General features: G+C 30.5%; 1 protein-coding gene across 1 annotated transcript; it reads right to left on the minus strand.

The window, feature by feature from the left end:
- Positions 1-1947: 1947 nt before the first annotated feature.
- Phum_PHUM474690 (hemolectin, putative) lies at positions 1948-19984 on the minus strand (the record flags this gene model as incomplete). The annotated part of the gene is made up of 64 exons (XM_002430309.1): positions 1948-2096; positions 2205-2357; positions 2442-2553; positions 2647-2796; positions 2872-2994; positions 3071-3283; positions 3360-3460; positions 3540-3749; positions 3842-4076; positions 4161-4276; positions 4357-4525; positions 4604-4701; positions 4785-4853; positions 4936-5149; positions 5221-5337; positions 5412-5533; positions 5623-5802; positions 5894-6072; positions 6167-6378; positions 6491-6616; positions 6707-6837; positions 6909-7095; positions 7170-7453; positions 7538-7815; positions 7900-8074; positions 8153-8300; positions 8400-8558; positions 8636-9973; positions 10057-10241; positions 10324-10421; positions 10498-10742; positions 10879-10991; positions 11082-11234; positions 11343-11384; positions 11481-11581; positions 11656-11812; positions 11889-12014; positions 12092-12222; positions 12298-12416; positions 12498-12644; positions 12725-12976; positions 13059-13239; positions 13318-13496; positions 13570-13714; positions 13795-14047; positions 14133-14303; positions 14396-14615; positions 14691-14779; positions 15048-15436; positions 15516-15753; positions 15843-16011; positions 16096-16202; positions 16270-16438; positions 16510-16649; positions 16897-17050; positions 17237-17319; positions 17413-17564; positions 17662-17839; positions 17883-18119; positions 18204-18427; positions 18513-18672; positions 18751-18881; positions 19225-19922; positions 19979-19984. The coding sequence occupies 64 exons, from the start codon at positions 19982-19984 to the stop codon at positions 1948-1950; spliced, it is 12090 nt and encodes a 4029-aa protein (XP_002430354.1).
- Between the last annotated feature and the right edge of the window lie 793 nt (positions 19985-20777).

Raw genomic sequence — 20777 nt, forward strand, 5'->3', positions numbered from 1 at the left:
TTACTTTAACGATGGCACGTGACAAATAGACGCTTCCATAATTTTGTGTATCTCACAGTGGATACATGTTGATTTTGTCTGCGATTTATCAACTCCTTTATTAGTTGACTATGGGGTTTCTTGTTTTGATATAATTCTATTAGTTTAGTTTTTACATCATCCCAATTATCCAAATCGTACAAAGAAATTCGATTCTTGGCATTACCAGTGATTCTGGAGTAGATGAATCTGAAGAGTGGATACTTATTCTCTTCAGAGGACAATTCGATAGCATTATCACAATCTTCAATAAATGCATTAAGTTGGTTCCTTTCTCCGGAAAAGAAATTAGGAACTAGACTACACAAGAAATCAAGGGGTATTTGGGATGGGTTGAAAACAGGTTGATCAAGTTTAGGCATTGTTCACAAAATGAGTTACCTATTAACTACTACTTACAGTATAAAGAAATTCTGATAAAGAGTTAAAACCCACCAACATGAAACGAATTACTTAAGAATTCTCCGGTTTCTTGTCGTTCAGAATGATCCTTCATCGACTGCGCCAAAATTTTTAATATGTTATATTCGGTTCGTTCTTTATTTTTGTAAGTAATGAACAAGCACTTAAAACTATCACAAAACTAATATTAATAAACAAGAACTTATTACAGCTAGACTAAAAATCAAAATGAACCGACGCCAAGCGGTGTAGCTTGCCTATATTACTTTGGTCTTTCGTCAGTCAACTGTTTCGAACGAGCAACAATGGGAACTAGCAAACACTTGCAAATAAAATAAAAGAAGGAGTCTTTAGAAGCTTCGCTTCTAAAGAAGAACAATTTGAGTTCGTCGCCAGTCTTTTGTTTATAAAAAGTTGAAAATGTGAATATTGAGTACGGGATCATAACAATATATTATAAATTATGATACTTAAGTATATATATATATATATATATATATATATATATATATATATATATATATATATATATATGTATGTGTATGTATTTATTAATATAATAATAATAATAAAATTATTTTTAAAAAAAACGAATCAAAATTATATATTATTATTATTATTATTATTATATCAAAATCACCTATTAATACTTATTATTATTATTAATATAAATTTATATTATATATATATATATGCTTAAGACACTTAAATTTATAATGAGCGCATTTTATTATTATTATTAGCATTGCACCGGTGCCATTTTTATTATTATTACTATTATTTAGTTGTTTTAATTTTCTAATAATGATCTCAATTCATAAAAAAAAGGCACTTAATGCAATGAAATCAGGCACAGGCACACACACACAGAGAGAGAGAGAGAGAGAGTTGATTAAAAATAAAAATTTATAAGTTTTTTTTACATTCACGCGATTGGTGTTTATTAAAAGTGTAATAGTTTAAATGTAAAATAAATAAAATAAAATAAAATTATTATTATTATTATTATTATAATTAAATAATTATATATTTATTTTAAAATTTCATTCCGTATCATTTGACATTAAATTTTTCGTGTTTTCCCGTAAATATTTCAAATAATTTTTGATTTGTGACGTATTAACTCATACGTCATCGTTTTGTTTTCTTCTATTTGTTAAAGGAAGGAAATTTTAAATAGAAACAAATTAGTAAAAAAAAAAAAAAATACGACGACTCGGAAAATTTAACGTCGACGCATTTTTTATTTTCATTTTATTATTATTATAATTATTATTATAATTATTATTATTATTATTATTATTATTATTATTATAAATATTAATTACAAAATAAGAAGACTTTTAAGGTTTAAAAATTTAAATAATTAATTAAAATACGTACTTGTAAGTTGATGAAAAGTAGCAACGTTCAAAAAATCCCTGGTTAATCCTGACGATTGATTACGTCATTTGAGAAGAAATATATCGATATCGAACGATATGTTCGATTAATCGATATGTGCGATTAAACGCCGCACGGTAGGCAAGAACATTTCGATGGTACCGTTATTGTTTTCGTGTAATCCGTACCATCTTCGCAAGTTAATCCGACGGCGAGAAATGAAAATTCTTCCGGTTGGCAACACTTACAAATATTATTATGAGTTAAATTTTCTACAAAAAAAAAAAAATAATAATAATAATAATAATAATAAGGGGTATTATTTATTTTCGGATCAAGTATCAAATTAACCGGAAACGGAAACGGATTTTTTTTTTTACCTGGATCGTATTGAGTGTGCGAATGACAATTACCGGAACATTGAGTGAAATTTTGTAAAGGTAACAAATTGTGACACAAACCGTGAGCCGATTTATTTTCACGTATCAAATGAATCGTTGTTTCCGGTGGCAAAGGTTTCGGCACACAATTCCCTGAAAAAAAACCAAAAAAAAAAAAAAAAATTTATTATCATTATTATTAATAAGAATAAAAATAAAATAAAAATAAAAATTTACTTAGGCTGTCCGATGTGATTTTGCATTTTAGGCAGCATTTATCTTTGTAAATGTTTTCTTCTGCACAATCTTCTATCGATGGACAACTTTCCAATTGTGTCGATATCGAAAACTGAAATCAATAAATGATCGATTAATGAATTCTCTCTCTCTCTCTCTCTCTCTCTCTCTCTCTTGCTTTGATAGATTATTGAAAATTTCTTACGATTCCATTTTTCTCCGTGCAAGTGTTGTTGGCGCATTCATCTTCGGATAGCCAACTCTCACCGTCTTTGTATATTTTATTATCAGCCAGACATCCTGCTTGCACGCACTGACCGCAACATTCGCCATCTTTGTGCTTGTATTCCCAACCCTTTGAAATGCCAAAAAAAAATTAATATTCGTCAAAAAATAATATAAAAAATAATTGGATGAAAAACTAACTTACGATATCGCAATCTTTGTTGCAAACTTGCAATCTTGTTTCCTTTATTATTTGTCCATCTTCCAGTTTATTACATTTAAATGTTTCGCAAGGTTTTGTCGCGTCCGGCAACCACGCATCTCCCACCTTAATTTAAAAAATTTTAATGAAAACGTTTTTTTTTCTCGAAACTTACGCCATCGGATTTTTTATGAAAACTTACCGGATGAACGTTGCCGTGATGCTTGCAACTCTTTCTTACAATTTCTGGACAACATTTATCGGGATTGTACACTTCTTCCAATTCGTATTCGTCGAAATCTTGATGTTCGGTTAAAGTCGGACATTCGGTTATCGTACAAACAACTTCGGCGACTCCATCTTTTTCCATGCAAACGCATATTTTGCAAGGACCGTCCGTCCATCTTTCTCCAACCTGTCGGAAAAAAAAAAAAATCTTATCAAATTTTCTTTTTTGTGTATAATGTTATTGCGATTGTATTGTTAATTACCTCCTTAACGATTATTTCGTTATTTTGTCTTGTTATCCTTTGTACTCCTACGGAATGTTTGGCGTCGGATAATTCATACACGCATAAGTGAGAAGGTTTTTCTAAAAAGAAAAAAGAAAATTTCATTTATTGCCCATCGTACTGTATGAATATAACAAATCGAATGTGATTTCGAATTACCGCAATAATGTTCGGGACAACAATCCGTTGTATTGTAAAATTTTTTTACGTAGTGAGGTTTGCACGGTTTCGTTTCCGGACAAGATTGCTTTTGACACATGATATCTAATTTAGGACAGCATCCCGTTTCGTTCATGACTGCTATCATACCCGGACCCAAACCACTTTCGGGCATTTCCACTTTTGGACACGTGTCGGTGGGCTTGCAAACTATTCACAAAAAAAAATTATTATTATTTATTTTAATTCCTGGTATGGGCAAAACGAATAAAGTATCGATTTAACTGTTTGAACATTATTACCGCATTTGTGTTGTGGACAACACGAAGTATCGCTTTCGTCGACGACGAGTTCTTCGTGTTCGTTACAAACAATGTCGACGACAGGGCATTTGATGTTGTTACACGTGATTACTTTATTATTGCAAGTGCAGTTTGTACATTTATCGACTTGCCAAGTTTCGTCTTCAAAATGTCCTCCTTCTTCATCACAATATTGACAATATTTTTCCGATTTGCATGTACCATTTATAAGAATCTAATAAGAAATAATCAATTTATTAAATTTACATTTCATTTTCATAATTAAATTGAGGAATTGTAATTTTTAATTTATTTTTACCTCGTTGTTAGGACAGAAGCAACCTTCTATTGGTGAATTTTGACAATTTTCCGACTTTTCAAGTAAGTCTTCGCAAGTTTCCGTGCATCCATTGTGACAAGGTTGATATTCGAGATCTAAAAATAAATGAACTCGTGTGTTAGCGTACATTTCACTTAAACAAAGTTAGTAAATATAATGTCGCGTTTACGCAAACCTGATGGGCAAGTAAAAGGACAGAATTCATTTGATCTCCAATTTACGCAAATTCCTACGTCCCTACAAGCTTGACTGAAGGATTCTAAGCTGTTGCAAATATGGCCGTTCAGACAAAGAGATTCTAAACATCTGTCTATAAAAGGTGCCGGATCCACAAAAGCTAAACACTGGTTTAAAAAAAAATTTTTTTTTATTAAAATTTTTTTGGAGTGTTTATTAAAATACGTATTTAAAATAAAATTCACCTGTCCGAAAAGATCTTTATCGGTCATGAGAAGACACATTTTTTCATGTTCTGATGTTGGCGCACATGGAATTGGAGGTTCGATCAAACATTTTTCCTCTATACGAAAAAAAAAAGACAAATTTATTAACAAATTAATATTAATAATAATAGAAATATACCTTATGAAATTTTTAACTGACCGGGATCAGTTTGCCAAACTTCAGGTCCATCGATATTTTCCAACTCTACCATTTCTTCCGTACAAGTGCCTGAAATTTAAAAAAAAATTTTTTTATTGTGTTGTAATGGTTTGTAGAAAAAAAAAAAGGTTTTAATAAGAAGTTTCCTTACCGCAAAGACCTTCCACTTTATCGCTGTAGAAATGAGAAGGCATGCTTATGCTGAATGCAAATCTTTTGTAAAAAAATTTAACTTCCAAATTTTGTTTGGGTAAAATTACCGTCACTGAAGATGTGCCAGGATTATAATCAACTTTTGCCCAATTTCCAACGTTTCGAAGAGTTATCGGATTTTGCATTACATCATCGATCAATATATTTACCATCTACACATGTATAAATTAATTAAATAATGAAAAATAATCATAAACAAAATCCTTTTAATTTTTTTCATTACCTGTGGCGATTCTTCGGACGACATCAATTTTATAGAGTTGCCACCAAGTTTAATTTCAATTTTTTGAGTGCAAGTCATGTAATCGCTTTGATTGCATAAACCGTTCGTTATGTAAACCTTGAAATAATTTTTTTTAAATAATTTAAAATGAATAAACTAATTTAATTTATAAAAAAAGATAAAATTTTTACCTCGAATTGTGACGAACCCGATGCGTTTTTGTTTCTCGTTGCAAGATACGTACAATTTCCATTAAATGTTAAAGCGCCGTCGAAAGTAAGATAAGTGGAATCTCCCATTCCCTTGCATACGCCTTAAAAAAAAAAAAAAAAAAAAAATTTCAATTCAAAAATTAAAAAAAAATGAATTTCAATTCAAATAACGGAATAAAAAATCACTTACAATCTCGACAATCTGGTACTTTTATACACTGGCCGTCTTTTTTAACTTTTCCGTCGGGGCAAAAGCAACCGGAAAAACATTCCGTTGCTGGCTCCGCGCACTCTTCTTCATTTCCGCACGTTGGTTCACAGGCGTAAGGATAGCAGTCGTAGTGCACCAAATTCGGAGGACACGATGACGCTACATGCAAAAAGCAAATAAGATAATTTACAAATTTTTTTTTTTTTTTTTAACGTAACGAGAGTAAAAATATTTTTATTGATAAACTCACGACAATCGTGTTCGACTCTCCAACCAAACATTTCAGGATTGGTACATTGCGAAGCAACCTCTGAAAGTTTATCACACCTGCATTCATCTTCCGTTTTATTCCCTATCAAACAATTGCAAACATCTTCAATACAATGTTCCAAACTGAATTTTGTCGGACAACTTGAAAATGGTTCTTTCCTAAAAAAAAAAACAAGCGTTTTATAAAAATAATAATAATTATTATTATTATATAAATACTCGTTAGTATTCGATAAAAAAAATTTTATTTTACCTCAGAGAAGAACATATTTCGAGGGCAACGTTTTGTTTTTCCATCGGACAAACAGTTTCCACGCATTCTTTGGCTCCTGGATTTACCCAGGAATCTCCAAAATCCACGGTGGTCTTGGATATTTTACCATCCGGAAGCGTTTTATCATCTTGAGGATGTCCGTTGTACAAACCGCACAAACCGTTCAAATGTCCTTTGTGTTTACCGACAACCTTAAATAAAAATAAATCCCCGCCCATTTTACATTTATGCCGTTGTTTCGATAAATTATTTCATTGATAAATATGAAATGACGACTAAAAAATATCTTTTTGTTATATTTACCGTTATTCGAACGTTTCCATTCACGTCATATCTTATTTCAAATCCGTAAATGTGTGATGTAAAAACAATTGAATTTCCAACGGGATAAATACTTAGCTCATCGATTTTTGAATTTAATAATTCTACCTGTTTGAGAAACAATAAAAATTAAAATTATTATACCTTTTCCTTTGTTTATTAAAAATTTTCTTTTTCAATTCGTGATAAAATATTTACGTGATTTTCGGAAAAGACAAATGAATTAAATTTAATTGTTCGATTATGTGGATGAAGTTCGATCGTGTGACTTCCGTGTTGAATTAATAAACTCGATACACAAGGTGACATATGTTCGCAATTTTTAATCACTGTTAAAAAAATAAAAAAAATATGTAAACATGTAAGTTACGTAAAAATTAATTTAATAAAAAAGGCGTACTTGATACGTTCCACAATCCTCGATCATCTCGTGCCAATACGTGATCGCATATATCATATTTGTACTCGGTTCCGTCAAACGTTTTTATATTTTGAGAGGAAATGCTGCAATTGTCGTAACGCGGAATTGGTTTGCACGTGTATAACGGGCACGATCCTTCGACTTTTGAAAATTCTTCTTCTACCACCTAAAAACAAAAAAAAATTATTGTAGTGGGTGAAAAAACAAAAGGAAAAAATCATTCGAAAAAAAAATTTTTACCAAGTAATCATTTGGACATTCCGGAGGCATACAATCGAATGTTGTATCTTCTACAGGTACGCAATCATAGGGCGGACATTCAACCAATTTCGCTGGTTTATTTCTTTTCTTTGATTTTTTCGATCCCCGATAAGTTTTAACGGATTTTTTAGATTGGAATTTTAAAGGTCGGTAATTAGTATCGATCATGTGTTCAGCTTCGGATGGACCAGTTACTTTTTTTCTGTATACGATGTTATAACCTGGAGGACAAGTTGCTTCACAGGGTTTCGGTTTAGGCTCAACTGAAATTATACATTTTTTTAATTATTAAGTTTTTCGTCGAGTTTTTAAAATGACGTGAGCAAAAAAGCAAAAAATTTTATTACATTTTGGAATTTCTATGGTTGTGCAATTGACTTCATCATCTGGACAATCTTGAACGCCATTGCACCAATAAGCTTCGTCCAAACAATAATTTGATGTCGGACAAAGCCGAGTATTTTCTTCACAAGGCTTACAAGTGCAGCCACACAGTGGCGTGAGAGCTTTAAACAATCCTTCGGGGCAATCATCACAAGATTTAGGTACGCAGTGTGGTATACCGTACATTCTGCAAATGCATTCTTCACATTTTTCGGTGGTGAAGGCGGTTCCGACGGAGTACCTATAATAATAATAAAATATTTGATTTTTATTTAAATTTTTTTTGACGATTCGATAAAGGTGAATGGGGAATATTGGATATTACGATATGAGTCCTGCATAACATGGACATTCCGAATGTGCAACGCATTTTTCTCCGTCCCACCATTCGTTTTCATCACATTTACATTTTTCTTCATCTACATCATCGTGAAAAGCACCTTTGCAAATGTTACATTTAAATTTGGGTTCTTCGGTTACTTCAGAATCTTCTAATACCGCTAAAAATTATATTAATAAAAATATTTTTAAAATGTTTAGTGCAGTACCATACATAAATAAAAATTTATTATACTTACGTGTGTGATTGTAACAAGCCATAACGTCTAATTTTAAAGCTATATTTTCGTGCCATTTTTCAGGTACAATTTTCATAGATTTGGCATGAATAGGTAGTTTGAAATAATTTTTCCGAGGAGTTTCAGCATCCGTGTTACCCATGAAAATCTATTTAAAAAAAAAAAAAATTACGTTTGAATTTATATATATATATACATATTTTTTTTTTTTTAGTTAAAAATGTCAATAAAATTTTTTTAAATTTACCATTTCATTTCCAAAATCATCAAGAATGGGATTCCAGTTTAGGTAATCACTGCTGTATTTAACTTTATACCTTTCCACCCAGGACTCTTTTACACCGTTTATTTGTGGTAAACCTTTTGTAACAATTGCACTTATATTTGCGTAATCTCCGAAATCAATCTAATAACAAAATATGAATTTAGAAAACTATGTTTTTTAATAAAAAGAATTTCTTAAGTAAAAATAATTAAACCTACTTGAACCCATTCGGATTTTGAATTGGTAAGAGGTTGCCAGCCTTTTCCACTGTTTAAGTTCAAATTGATCGGAGTGGCATGTGGTTTCGAAGAAGATGCAATGACATTTAATTTCGGATATTTATTTTTTCCAATATCCATAGGAATATTGCAGATGGGTGGTGGTGCTGCCGTCGTATGCAACGTAGTTGTGAAATATACTGATGGAGTTGTTGAATGCTCTAAAGAATGAATAGTTGTGGTATGCTTATTTATAGATTGAACTGTTGGAATTTTTTCTGATGAATGAATTAACGTTGAATATTTTTCTGGAGAATGCACAGTAGTAAAATGAATTTCAGATGAATGAGTACTTAGAAGAGGATCTTGGGGGGAATGATCAGGTGTCGAATGGGGTTCCAAAGAGTGAAGGATAGATGGGAATATTTGGGGATGAGTAGTTGCTGGTTGTTCATGAGGATGAGCAGTCGACGGATGATCTTTAATGGAGTGAATAGTAGATGGCACGTCATGAGGATGAGCAGTCGAGGGGTGATGATCTTTAATGGAATGAACAGTAGAATGTATTTCGTGAGGATGAACAGTCGACGGATGATCTTTAATGGAGTGAACAGTCGATGGCAGTTTATGAGGATGAATAGTAGATGATAGTTCATGAGGATGAACAGTCGATGGATGATCTTTAATGGAATGAGCAGTAGAAGGCATTTCGTGAGGATGAACAGTCGATGGATGATTCAGTAAATTTTCTGGAATAGGATGAATTGTTGGAAGATGGGTAGAATCTTTTATAGAATAAGCAGGAAACGAATATTTGACGGAAGGATTAATGGTGGATGTAATTCCTTCTTTTAGATGAGCCGGTGTTGAAGAATGCTCTGGAGAATGAGGAACGGAAGAGAAATGATGAGGATTTTCTGTAAATTTTCGGGAAGGATATGAACTAGTTTCATGATTCTCTGTTAGATGACTCTTAGTTGAATGAATTATTGAATGAGCTGTTGATGAGTATTCTGAAATAGATGGATGTTTGTCTGAAGGATAAGAAGTAGTACCATGTTCTACTGATGATTGACTTGTATGAGAATGTACAACCGAAGATTGAGTAGTTACTGGATGTTTTTGTACAGGAGAATACGTTTTTGAATATTCCAAAGAAACCGTTGTTTTAGATGGTTCAGTTGTTGGATTTTCTAAATCTTTACAGCCTAAAATATCTACTTTTAATCCAATGCCTTTCTGCCACGAAATCGGTACAAAACGGATAAATCTAGCTTCTATTGGTACTTTAAGAGCTTGTTTTACAGAAGTTTGCCCGTCGTAAGGGCCGCCAAAAATCTAAAATTATTATTTATTTTTTTAAAAAAACTTTTTAATTTTTTTTTTTTTTAATGAAAAAAAATCAACGAAGCATTACTTACTTCTTTTTTTCCCTCTTCATCTAAAACATTCATAAATTTACGACCATTTACGCTATATTGCAAATTGTAACTTGTTACATAATTTCCTAAAACCCCTGCTACAGATACTCCATGCACTGGTTCTACTTTTCCCAAATCAATTTGTAAAAATTGGTCTAAATCATTGGATGAGGCTACCCATTTCCCTGCAAAATATAATATAATAAATTCGATAAAAACGTAGTCTAAAAAAATTATTCGAATTATTCAAAGTAAAATTAAATTTACCGTCTTGAGTTTTTATTTGCTCAATTTTGGGTGAACCAGATTCATCCCCGTAAATACCAGAAGAAAATTTACAAAAATCGTTAATTAAAGATTCGTACCTACAATTAATTATTAATTTTATTATTTTCAAAATAAAAATTTCATCCTAATTATTATTTTAAAATTAATACTAACTTTTTAGAAGGGCAAGAAATTTGAGAAGAGTGTGCTTTAGGGGTAGTAAAATATATCAGGGTAACGTTTCCTTCTTCCGCAAAATCTAAATTAGGACTTTTAGTGTTTTTTATACGTGTGTAATTGTGATTACGTTCTCCTGCGAATGTGAAATTGTCATCAGGCGAACAAGTGTTGATACATTCAAATTCATTATTAATGCATTGACATTTTTCACATTCTGAGACTTCTAATACACCTCCAGGCTGAAAAAATAATGTTGTAAATGACTTAAAATAAATTTTTTAACTATTTACTATTTTAAAACCGAAAAAAAAAATTATGAAAAAACGTTTGTTTATTACTATTAGGAAAAAGTTAAAAAATAAAATATTTTCTTACCTTAACGAGAGACCCGCTGAATGAAACACAAGGACAATCTTTTTTAGAAACGCATGTAAAATCGTGTCTTAAGAACGTTTCTGAGGGACATTCAAAACCAATCGGTTTACACCCTAAATTAAATAAAATATTTATAATAATAACAATAATAATGATGAGTAAAAATTAAAATAATATTCGTAAAAATAAAAAATATTATTTACCGGGTAAACAATCATCTTTTAAAGAACACTGATGATTGTTACGGAGAGGTACACTTAAGTGATGACAAACATGATCACATTTGACTATACAATCATCCCAAATTTCACCTAACTGACATGCTAAAATTAAATAAATAAAATCAACTAGTAATTCTTGAAATACTCAAACAACATGAAAACATAAAACCATAACATAATTGAAGAGATATCAGAACAATTAATTCCCTTTTTATTATTAAAAGTTTTTTTTTAAAATTTTACCTTTTGAACTTGATGCCGATGATGGCGTGGTAGAATAAACATCTAAATATAAAAATTATAAATATTATTCGTTGTTTAAAATCACACTTTGTCATCAGTAATATTTTTTTTAATTGAGATTGAATTTTAAAATAGTACCTTCTAAAGTTGAATTGAACACTTGCGGTACGATAACAGTTGTACCGATGTCTTTCATACAAGTTTGTCCAGTACAAATTTTCTTATGATGGGAACAAAAACTAAATAAACAGAAATTTTTTAGTAAAATGCCCATTGTTTGGCCAATGATAATTAACGAAAGAAAATTATTTACCATGAATGACAATCATCACTTTCAATTAAATCCCCTTCTAAGTATGTCACACCGTCAATAGTCAGACAAGCTGATTTACAAGATGAAATAGGGATGCATTTATCAGAAAGAGCATCGGCTAATACATGTCCTTCAGGACACTGAGGAACATCACAACCTAAAATATTGGACATTATTTTTATTGAATCAATAAAAAATATTTAAAATGTCACGATAATTTCACAAATCGTTACCTTCTACACAAGATTCTTTAGTGCAAGTTTCATAAAGAGCAAGTCCTCGGTATTGATTGTCACATGATTTAGCAGGGCAAGCAGAAACACAGGGATTATAATTAAAACCCTTATCACACTGCATGGCTATAATAATAATAATAAATTTTTTAGTTGAAATCTTACAATGAATAAAAATTTAATATAATAATTAAATAACTTACGACAGAGAGATTGACTTCTCCATTTGATTGGTATTCCTCTGATGGTACATTCTTCTGCATAAGCGGCAACAGCTGAACATAAGCATTCGCAATCGCCTCCTTCATCGCAACCGCATGTATCAATCACGCATCTGCAATTTTTTACAAAAAATTTTATGAAAAAATTAGTTTTGAAATTGCTCTGTTAAAATTTAATTTATTATTACCTTTCAAAATAAGATTCAAAAGGTACTTCAGAGTGGCAAGGTTTAAACAAATCAGATTTTAAAATTGAACATTTTTCATTTGCCCATCCCGCTCTGTGAGGACGAATTTTACAAGTATCCTATACGGTGAAAAAATTTTTCAATTATGATAATGTAAATAAAATTAATAAAAATGATAAAACACGAATTTTTATGCATACGGTTATCGGATGAATTTCCGGACAGTAAGTTTGTACTCTCCACGAATCAGCAAAAATAACGGGCGAAACTTCACTCGTCTCACCAGAGGTAGGAGTTTTAAAATCGTCCATTTCATTATCATTAAAGTTTCCACATAATCCTTTGACCTAATTAATAAAAAATTACATTGTAAGTTAATATGATTATTTTAATGAATAATTTGTAAACTTATCAAAAGCTTACAAACCCTGTTTTTCCATCTAGAATCAGCTTTTACATAAACTCTGGTATTTTTATCCCATTGCACAGTTATTCCCAAATCAAATATTTCGGCAAAAACAAAAAGACCCACTTCTCGGACGTGTATTCTCTCTAATCCCGATTGTGATATTTTAGGATCAGATTTTTTAAAAACTACTTGTTCTTCCTTATCAGAAGATCCAACTTTTAAAGTAATTGTTTTGGGGCAGCTAATTCCAGTTGAGCCACATGGAACAATCTAATATTTAAAATGTGACAAATTAGCTTTTACGTAACAATTAGTTAAAAATGGTAAACGATAAAGAAATGTGAAATTTTACCTCAAGACTTATGTAAAAATTATCATGATTAGATAAAGTTCCAGCAGCTAAAACGAATTCGCAAGATCCCTCGAAATCGTAAACTTTACCATCAAATGTTTTAAAATGAGAATCCCCCCAAGTGCTGCAAACGGACGCACATTCTCTTGTCGTGCAAGTCCATAAGCCTTTATCGCAAGTACTATTAAAAAAATTTGTTTAGTGGTTAATTATAAACCTTAAAAAAAAAAGTAATAATAATAATAAAGTAATTTCTTACCAAGTGTTACAATCTTCTTGAATTTTTTCTCCATCCGCATAACTTCTTCCACCGTGATGACAAGGACATTCTTCTGCATTAACGCATTTTTTTCCAATGGAATCCCACACATATTCTTTTTTGCACACACAACCAGGGAAGCATATTCTATTTGTGTGTTTTGGTTTTTCATGCATGTTCTAAAAAATCACATGTCTATCAATCTTAATTTTGTCACTGAACAGCTGCAAATTATTTTTAAATAATGAATACCTTGCAAGTTTTGGGCTCTGCAGGTTCACAAGTTGTAAATTCTTCGTGTAAGCTTTCATTACATTTTAGAGGACTGTTTTCATAATTCCTATCAATTTCCAATTTTGTCGCAATTCTGCATGACCATTTTGCATTCTCACACATGCTGTTTTATTAAGTATTAAAAAATTAATATGATGATTTTTTTTAAAAAAAATTAATTATAAATAATTGTTACATCGTTACCAAAATTTAGGGCCTTCGCTACTTTCCATAATAATATCTTGACCCGCTTTATATTCAATGTTTTGATAATTACATGGACATTTTGAAACAGGAATACATTGATTTTTCGAGTTTAATGTAAATCCCTCTGGACAATTACAACCTTCTGCACAACTACTGTGACATGTACCATTAAATAAAGCAATATCTCGACAAGATCTTGTACAACTATCTCCACAAGATTGATATGTCTGACCAGAAAAGCAGTGTAATCCTAGGGAACAAAACATTGAATTTAAAAATAATATTTTCGAAAAAAAAAAAAAGATATTCAAATATGGCTAAAAAATTTTATGTACCACATTCTCTTATCTCAGCTCTCCAGGGTATGTCTATTCCTTGTTTTGAACATTCATTACCATAATCCGCAAATATGGGGCAAAAACAAGATTTTAAATCTTTTTGACAAGCACATATTTCATCGAGACAATTTTTGTAAAATGGTTCTTCATCCACATTTTGATGGCATGCTATTGAAAATATTTCATAAAATCGTTTATCACTTTAAGTTTGATAATTAGTATGCAAAACTTATAGTATTTAAAAAAATACATCTTACTACCTTTGAATTTTTCCGACTTTAATTGCTGACAGTATTTTTCAGCAATATCTTTATATTGCACATTAGAATCACATGGATGTGGCTTTAGAGGATCTAATGCGTCATCACAAGTTTCATCGGTTTTCCATTTCTCGGCAAATGCGGTAGGAGATTGTTCTATATCACCTTCAGGAGTAATAAAATCATCTTTTTGATTTCCGTTAAATGTTCCACAAAGACCCTATTAAGCATTGAAAAGCCGCCATTATGATTTCGCTCTTAAATAAAATACTCAAAAAAAAAAAAAAAAATTTACCGCTGTCGGTTCATCAAATTCTCCTGGTAAATCAACGTATATTGTATTTTCCCCATCCCACAATATTTCTAATCCTTCGGGAAAAGTGACTAAAAAGAATAATTAATTAAACGTTAAAAATAAGATGTAAAAAATGTTAGCGTTTTCGAATTCACGGAATTAACTTTATAACGTTTTTTTTGTAATTCTAAGAGTGTTACATCATCTTTTTTAGTTTATCAAATATTTCATCTCCTATAAACTTGGCAATACCTTCAGAGGTTTACCGGTATATTTTAAACAAACTTATTTAAGAAATCAATTTCAAAAGAAAGAAAAAGAAATAATTAAATTATGATTAAATAGTTTTAAAATTACCTGCTACGTAAATGGATGATGTCGACCGAATGACAGCGCCATCTATTTCCGACGGAAGAGAAGTGATTTCAGCTCCGTTGATAAAAATTTCTTTATTTTTTTTTAATTTTATTTCGTTATCTCCGTGAACGATTCTCACAGCTTTTGAACATATCGAATGACTCATCGCATTACCGAAAAAAACTTCGTTTGAAAATAATAAGTCGGAAGAACAACGTACGTTTATCATTTCGACGATAAAATTTTTAGATTTGATTAAATAATACGAGCATTGTCCGGTAAAATCATATCTTTTTCCATCGAATGTTCTAAAATGGGAGTTTCCGGTTGAAGAGCATCTGGATCCACATTTAACATTTGTGCAAATCCATTCTCCACTTTGACAAGCACTAAAATATGAAAGGTAAAAATTTTAAATGTTTTTTAAAATTTAATTTATATAAATACAAAAAACTAAATCATCCTCACCAAGTGTTGCAATCTTTTTGTATTTTTTCGCCATTTTCATAATAATTTTTTTTCCACTGACACGGACAATTTTCCCTGCTTATGCAAGTTCCGTTGACGACAACTTTATCTTCTGGACAAAAACATCCTTCGACGCAATCGCCATATTTAGATATTTCATTTGATATAATTGAACCGCAAGTTGGTTCAACAGAAGGTCCACAAGCTGAATATATTTTATCATGAGGACAAACAATGGCTAAAATTACAAAACCGCATTGTTTTACTTTGGTAAGTGAAAAAATTAAAAAATGCTGATTTAGTGTTAAAATATTTGTGATAACGTACGACAATCAGATATTTCTCTCCACATTGTTGTTGTATCAGTGAGACCCTCATTTATTAAATAATTTTTACAACTTTCTACAAATTCTTTAACTGTTTCACAAGCACAATCTTTTCCACATTTGCAAACATCCCAAATGCATGCATTTTTATATTTTTTAAATAATTCAATCTTGTTTAAGAAAAAAAAGAAAAAGAAGCCATTTTATTTCATGAAGATAATTAAAAATTTTTTACTTAAAAAATATTAAAATACCTGTAAACATTTTTCAAAATGTGGATCATTAAAAACTTTATCACAGTAATTAATAGCTGACTCATCAGTACAAGTATCTGGTTCTTCAATTGTTGGATTGCAGTTAACTAAACAAAAATAAATTATTAAAAATAATTTATTAAAAAAAGAAAAGCATTGTTAAAAGTAACTCACATATATCTTCAACGTTATCATTTTTCCAGGTGTCGACAAACGATTGTAAATTAGAAGATGTCAAATCATCAGAAATTTGAAAATCATCTGCTGGATTGCTGTTGAAGTTGCTGCATAATCCACCGGTTTTGTTCCACATGTTGGAATTTACCATTATGGAAAGATGATCCTTAAAATCCATTTTAAAAATTATTTAATCTATTAATTTTTAAATAAATTTTGTTTAAATTAAATACTAACATCATCGCTCCATAATAAATTAACATCGACGAGTTGTAATTGTATGACGATGTGATTTCGTTTTTGTTCTATTAAAAATCCATCTAATTGAACAGGAACTCTCATAACTTCGTTATCGACAGCAAAAACGGGTATTTTATCTAAAAAAAAAAAAAAAAAAAGGTTGTTTGCTGGCTTATGAGAAAATCAAAAAAAAAAAAAAAAAAAAAGCAAAATTTGGCAAAAAGATACAGGTCTGTTTTTATTGGACGGGCTGAAACTGGATTCCCACTCCCGGGCGCTATCCCACTACTGACCAACACGGGGACTTTTGGCTGCTGAGTTTCCCCCCTGGCCCGATTCGCCCCTCCTTAGCCAACCTGGCTACCTCGGGCTCCCCCAAGGTACCCATGTTGATGCCGATCTTAGTGCGGACGCCTAGTCTACGTGAGGCATCCAACCCCAGGACCCCCGCCCTCAAAACATCCTCTATACCAGGCCTCCTAGTAGTTGGATTACAGGAGTACACCACCACTCCCAGCCGATAATCACATGAAAATTTCTTATACTTAAGTTTCAAGTCGTATAAACATCAATTTTTTTTTTTTCTATATTTAATTTTATGACATTTTCTAACATTTAAATTTGTTTTAACATTCGTTATCATTGTTAAAATTTAAAAAAATTAAATTAAATTTTACGAATGTAGTAAGAATAAATGGCGTCGTCGATTAGTTTAATTTTAAACCGCCAAAAGCGCTAGCGCTTTCAGATAATGAATAAAAAACTCACTAGAGGTCGGGACAAGCGCAATTTTATACAGACGTAAATCTTAATTAATTTTAAGTTAATTGATAATTTTAAAATTTTATTTGCACTGGTTTTAAAAAAATAAAGTGATTTTTAAAAAATAATTCAACTTACCTTTATAGTGAACTACATATTTCTTGTTTTGGTAAAAAATTTTTAAAGTTCGTGTGCATACGCTTGATACGCATGAAGATTTTTCCGTTACAATTTTGAATTCATTTCCGACTCCATCTTGAATTAAGGTATAAGAACAATCTCCTTCGAAACTAAAAAAAAAAAAATAAAGGTAATGATTTACAAGTCAATAAAACTTCACTACTTGGTTTTTATATCTTATTTTATTAAATGTTTTAATTATAATACCTATATACATTTCCATCAAATGTTTTATAATGAGAACCATTCCAGGTGGTACATTCTCCTGATTTTGGAATGGTCTGAGGTTCTAAATGATATTCTGTTTTACTAATATCAAAATCAATGGGTTCCTTACCAATAACATTAGAACTACTAGAAAACTGAAGAACTTCAACATTTTTACCTAGGTACAGTTTTTAAAATATGAATGTTTCTTTAGTTTTAACCATAATTTAATATGTGAACCAAAATAATATTCAATTTGAATTTACCATATACACATTTAGGTACGGGTTCGGGTAAAAATTTTCCAGTTGAATAATGACAAACATATTCGCTTGCAAAATCAGCATCCGGTTCGTGGCCTTCTGGACAATTAAGGGTGCACGTCACTTTTTCGTTTTCTCCGTGGCAGTTGTAAAATCCATTAAAATTTAATTTTTCACCATCACAAGCAGATATTTCTATTTAAAAAAGTACATCATATTAAAAAAAAATGAAATTAATTACTTCATTTATTAACATGGATACTTTTAAAAAATATGTACCATATTGACACTGAAATCCTGCATGAGTTTCTGGACACTGGCATTTATTTAAATCTAAGCAAACTCCTCCATTCATGCAAGGAGGGTCACAGGAAGGTTTGCAATCTGGTAGAGAGGTCCAATCCTTTCTAGTCAATGTCCATTCTCCTTGATGACATGTCAATGTTGTTGATAATGAATTGTCAGGAAAGGAATAACCAGGAGAACACTCAATAACACAATTTCTGTAAAATATGTGAGTGCAAATTAAATCACATTAATTAAAAAAAAAGTATAATTAAATAATAATTGAAAAATTTATTATTAAACCTTGATGAACAATTCATTTTAGAATTGAGAGAAACTGGAGGATGATTTTTACATGGTTCGTCGTGATACTGGCATTGTGGACCTTCGTAATTATTTAAACACTGACATTGATTTGGAGCAATGCAAATCCCATCGTTTTGACATGGAGGCATGCAAATCGCTGGAAATGATTAAAATCGGTAAAAACTTTGATATATTATCATTATCGTTAACTTTTCCAAAAAAAAAAAAAACTTACGTTTACAATAAGGAGTAGTATTTTCATCATTATGGTTCACTGCGGTCCAAATTTTATTTTTACACACAAATGTCATTTTATTTGCATCTTTTGAAAATTGATAGCCATCGTAACAAACAGCTTCGCATTTTCTTTAAGCAAAAATTATTTTTATGAAATTTTTTAGGTCAAATTAGGTTCAAATCAGGTTGTGAATTTTAAAAAAAAATATCATATATTTTTTTCTTACCTTTGAGATTCACAAGTTAAAAGTGAATTCAAAGGAGGCTGAAGAATTTCATCACAAACTGAAACGTTAAAATTGTTTTTAGTAAGGAAATGAATTTATGTGTGATAAATATAATTTAAATCTACTTACCTTCATATTGACGTGTGGGAAAGAAAATATCATATATATTACTGAAAATAATAATAATAATATTAAGTTAATCGACATTTTCGACAGTTTAAAAAAATATTAAAAGAGTTTCTTACTTTACTAATTTATTTGATGATTCTCCAATTTTTAACTTGTCAGCAAAAGGCAAAAATGGTTTTTTAGGATGATAACCCAAAAGGAATTTTTCTTGATTGTGAGCATTATATTTATGAGAATTTCCAAAATTAATATTTCCCACATTTTGACCCACAGGTTGTTGTCCAAAATTTATTTGTTCGATTTTTTGTCCTTGATGAGGATGATGATGATAACCAAAATTTATTTCTTCTGTTTGTTGTCCAACGATGGGATGCTGCCCAAAATTAATTTGTTCTACTTGTTGACCCACAGGATGCTGTCCAAAGTTTATTTGCTCCACTTCTTGACCTACGGGATGCTGTCCAAAGTTTATATTTTCCACTTCTTGACCTACGGGATGCTGTCCAAAGTTTATATTTTCCACTTCTTGACCGACGTGATTAAGAAAAGGATTTGAACCAAAATTAATTTCTTCGACTCTTTGTCCAACGTTGGATTGTCCTCCAAAATTAATTTCTTCAACTTCTTGACCTATAGGTTGTTGTCCATAATGAACTTGTTCAATTTGTTGTTGTCCGTGATGTGGATGTGAATGTGGATGCTCAACAAAATGAACATGTTCCGGTCTTTGACCTATAAATTTTCCAAGATGATTTTTAAAATACCCAGATAAATGACGTTTAAAATTTTGTTTTCCCGAATCAGAATAATTTTCCTGGAAAATATTTTTAACTTCAAAATTTTTCCCCGTTTTTAATAAAATATTTTTACTCTCATTTTCATTTTCTTTATCCGATGATAAATTACGAGAAAGTTTCAAATTAGCTTTCACATTAACGATATAAAATAAAAAAACAATTAAACATGTCGAAACAATAAAATTTCCCGACAACATAATTATTATTATTATTAAAATTTATTTTCCCGCAGTGCCAAACAACATTCAATGAATGGATAATGGCAAAGACTGGAAATCTTGGATGTCATGCCGGAGTTTTTTATCCCCGAGGAAAATTATTCACATGGATTTATCAACAGGAAATGGAGATAAATTTTAAATAATTTCGTCCTAAATCTAAAATTATACAGGACCGAAAAAAAAAAAAAATCAACCCTAAAATTTTTTTTATAAAATAATAATAACCGTGAAATAATTTCACACGATTGGACGCCTTTTTTAATCATCATCATTATTATTATTATTATTTTGTACCTTTTCAATACTTGATTTCGAAAAACGAGTATTAAAAATTTTAAATTTATTATTATTAAAATAAAATAATTTAAACGATGTAGAATTTAAAATTAATTTTAATAATTTCAGGTTTTTCAAAATGCGCGTGCCTGATGTGCCAAAAAAAAAAAAAAAAAAAAATTGCTGTTGCGAAATAAACTTTTTTTTTATTTTCTTTTCTCGGTCCTGTTGTCTACAGCAAAAAAAAAAAAAAAATTCTTAGACTTTAATGCTTTTACATACGATAAGCTTTATCTTAGAGACCAGAATATTCTAGAAGCTACGTATAATAATAATAATAATAATGCTAGTAAACAATAATATATTAAAACGATT

The sequence above is a fragment of the Pediculus humanus genome, genomic scaffold (assembly GCF_000006295.1).
Source record: "Pediculus humanus corporis 1103172108253 genomic scaffold, whole genome shotgun sequence".
In the NCBI taxonomy this organism is placed as follows: domain Eukaryota; kingdom Metazoa; phylum Arthropoda; class Insecta; order Psocodea; family Pediculidae; genus Pediculus; species Pediculus humanus.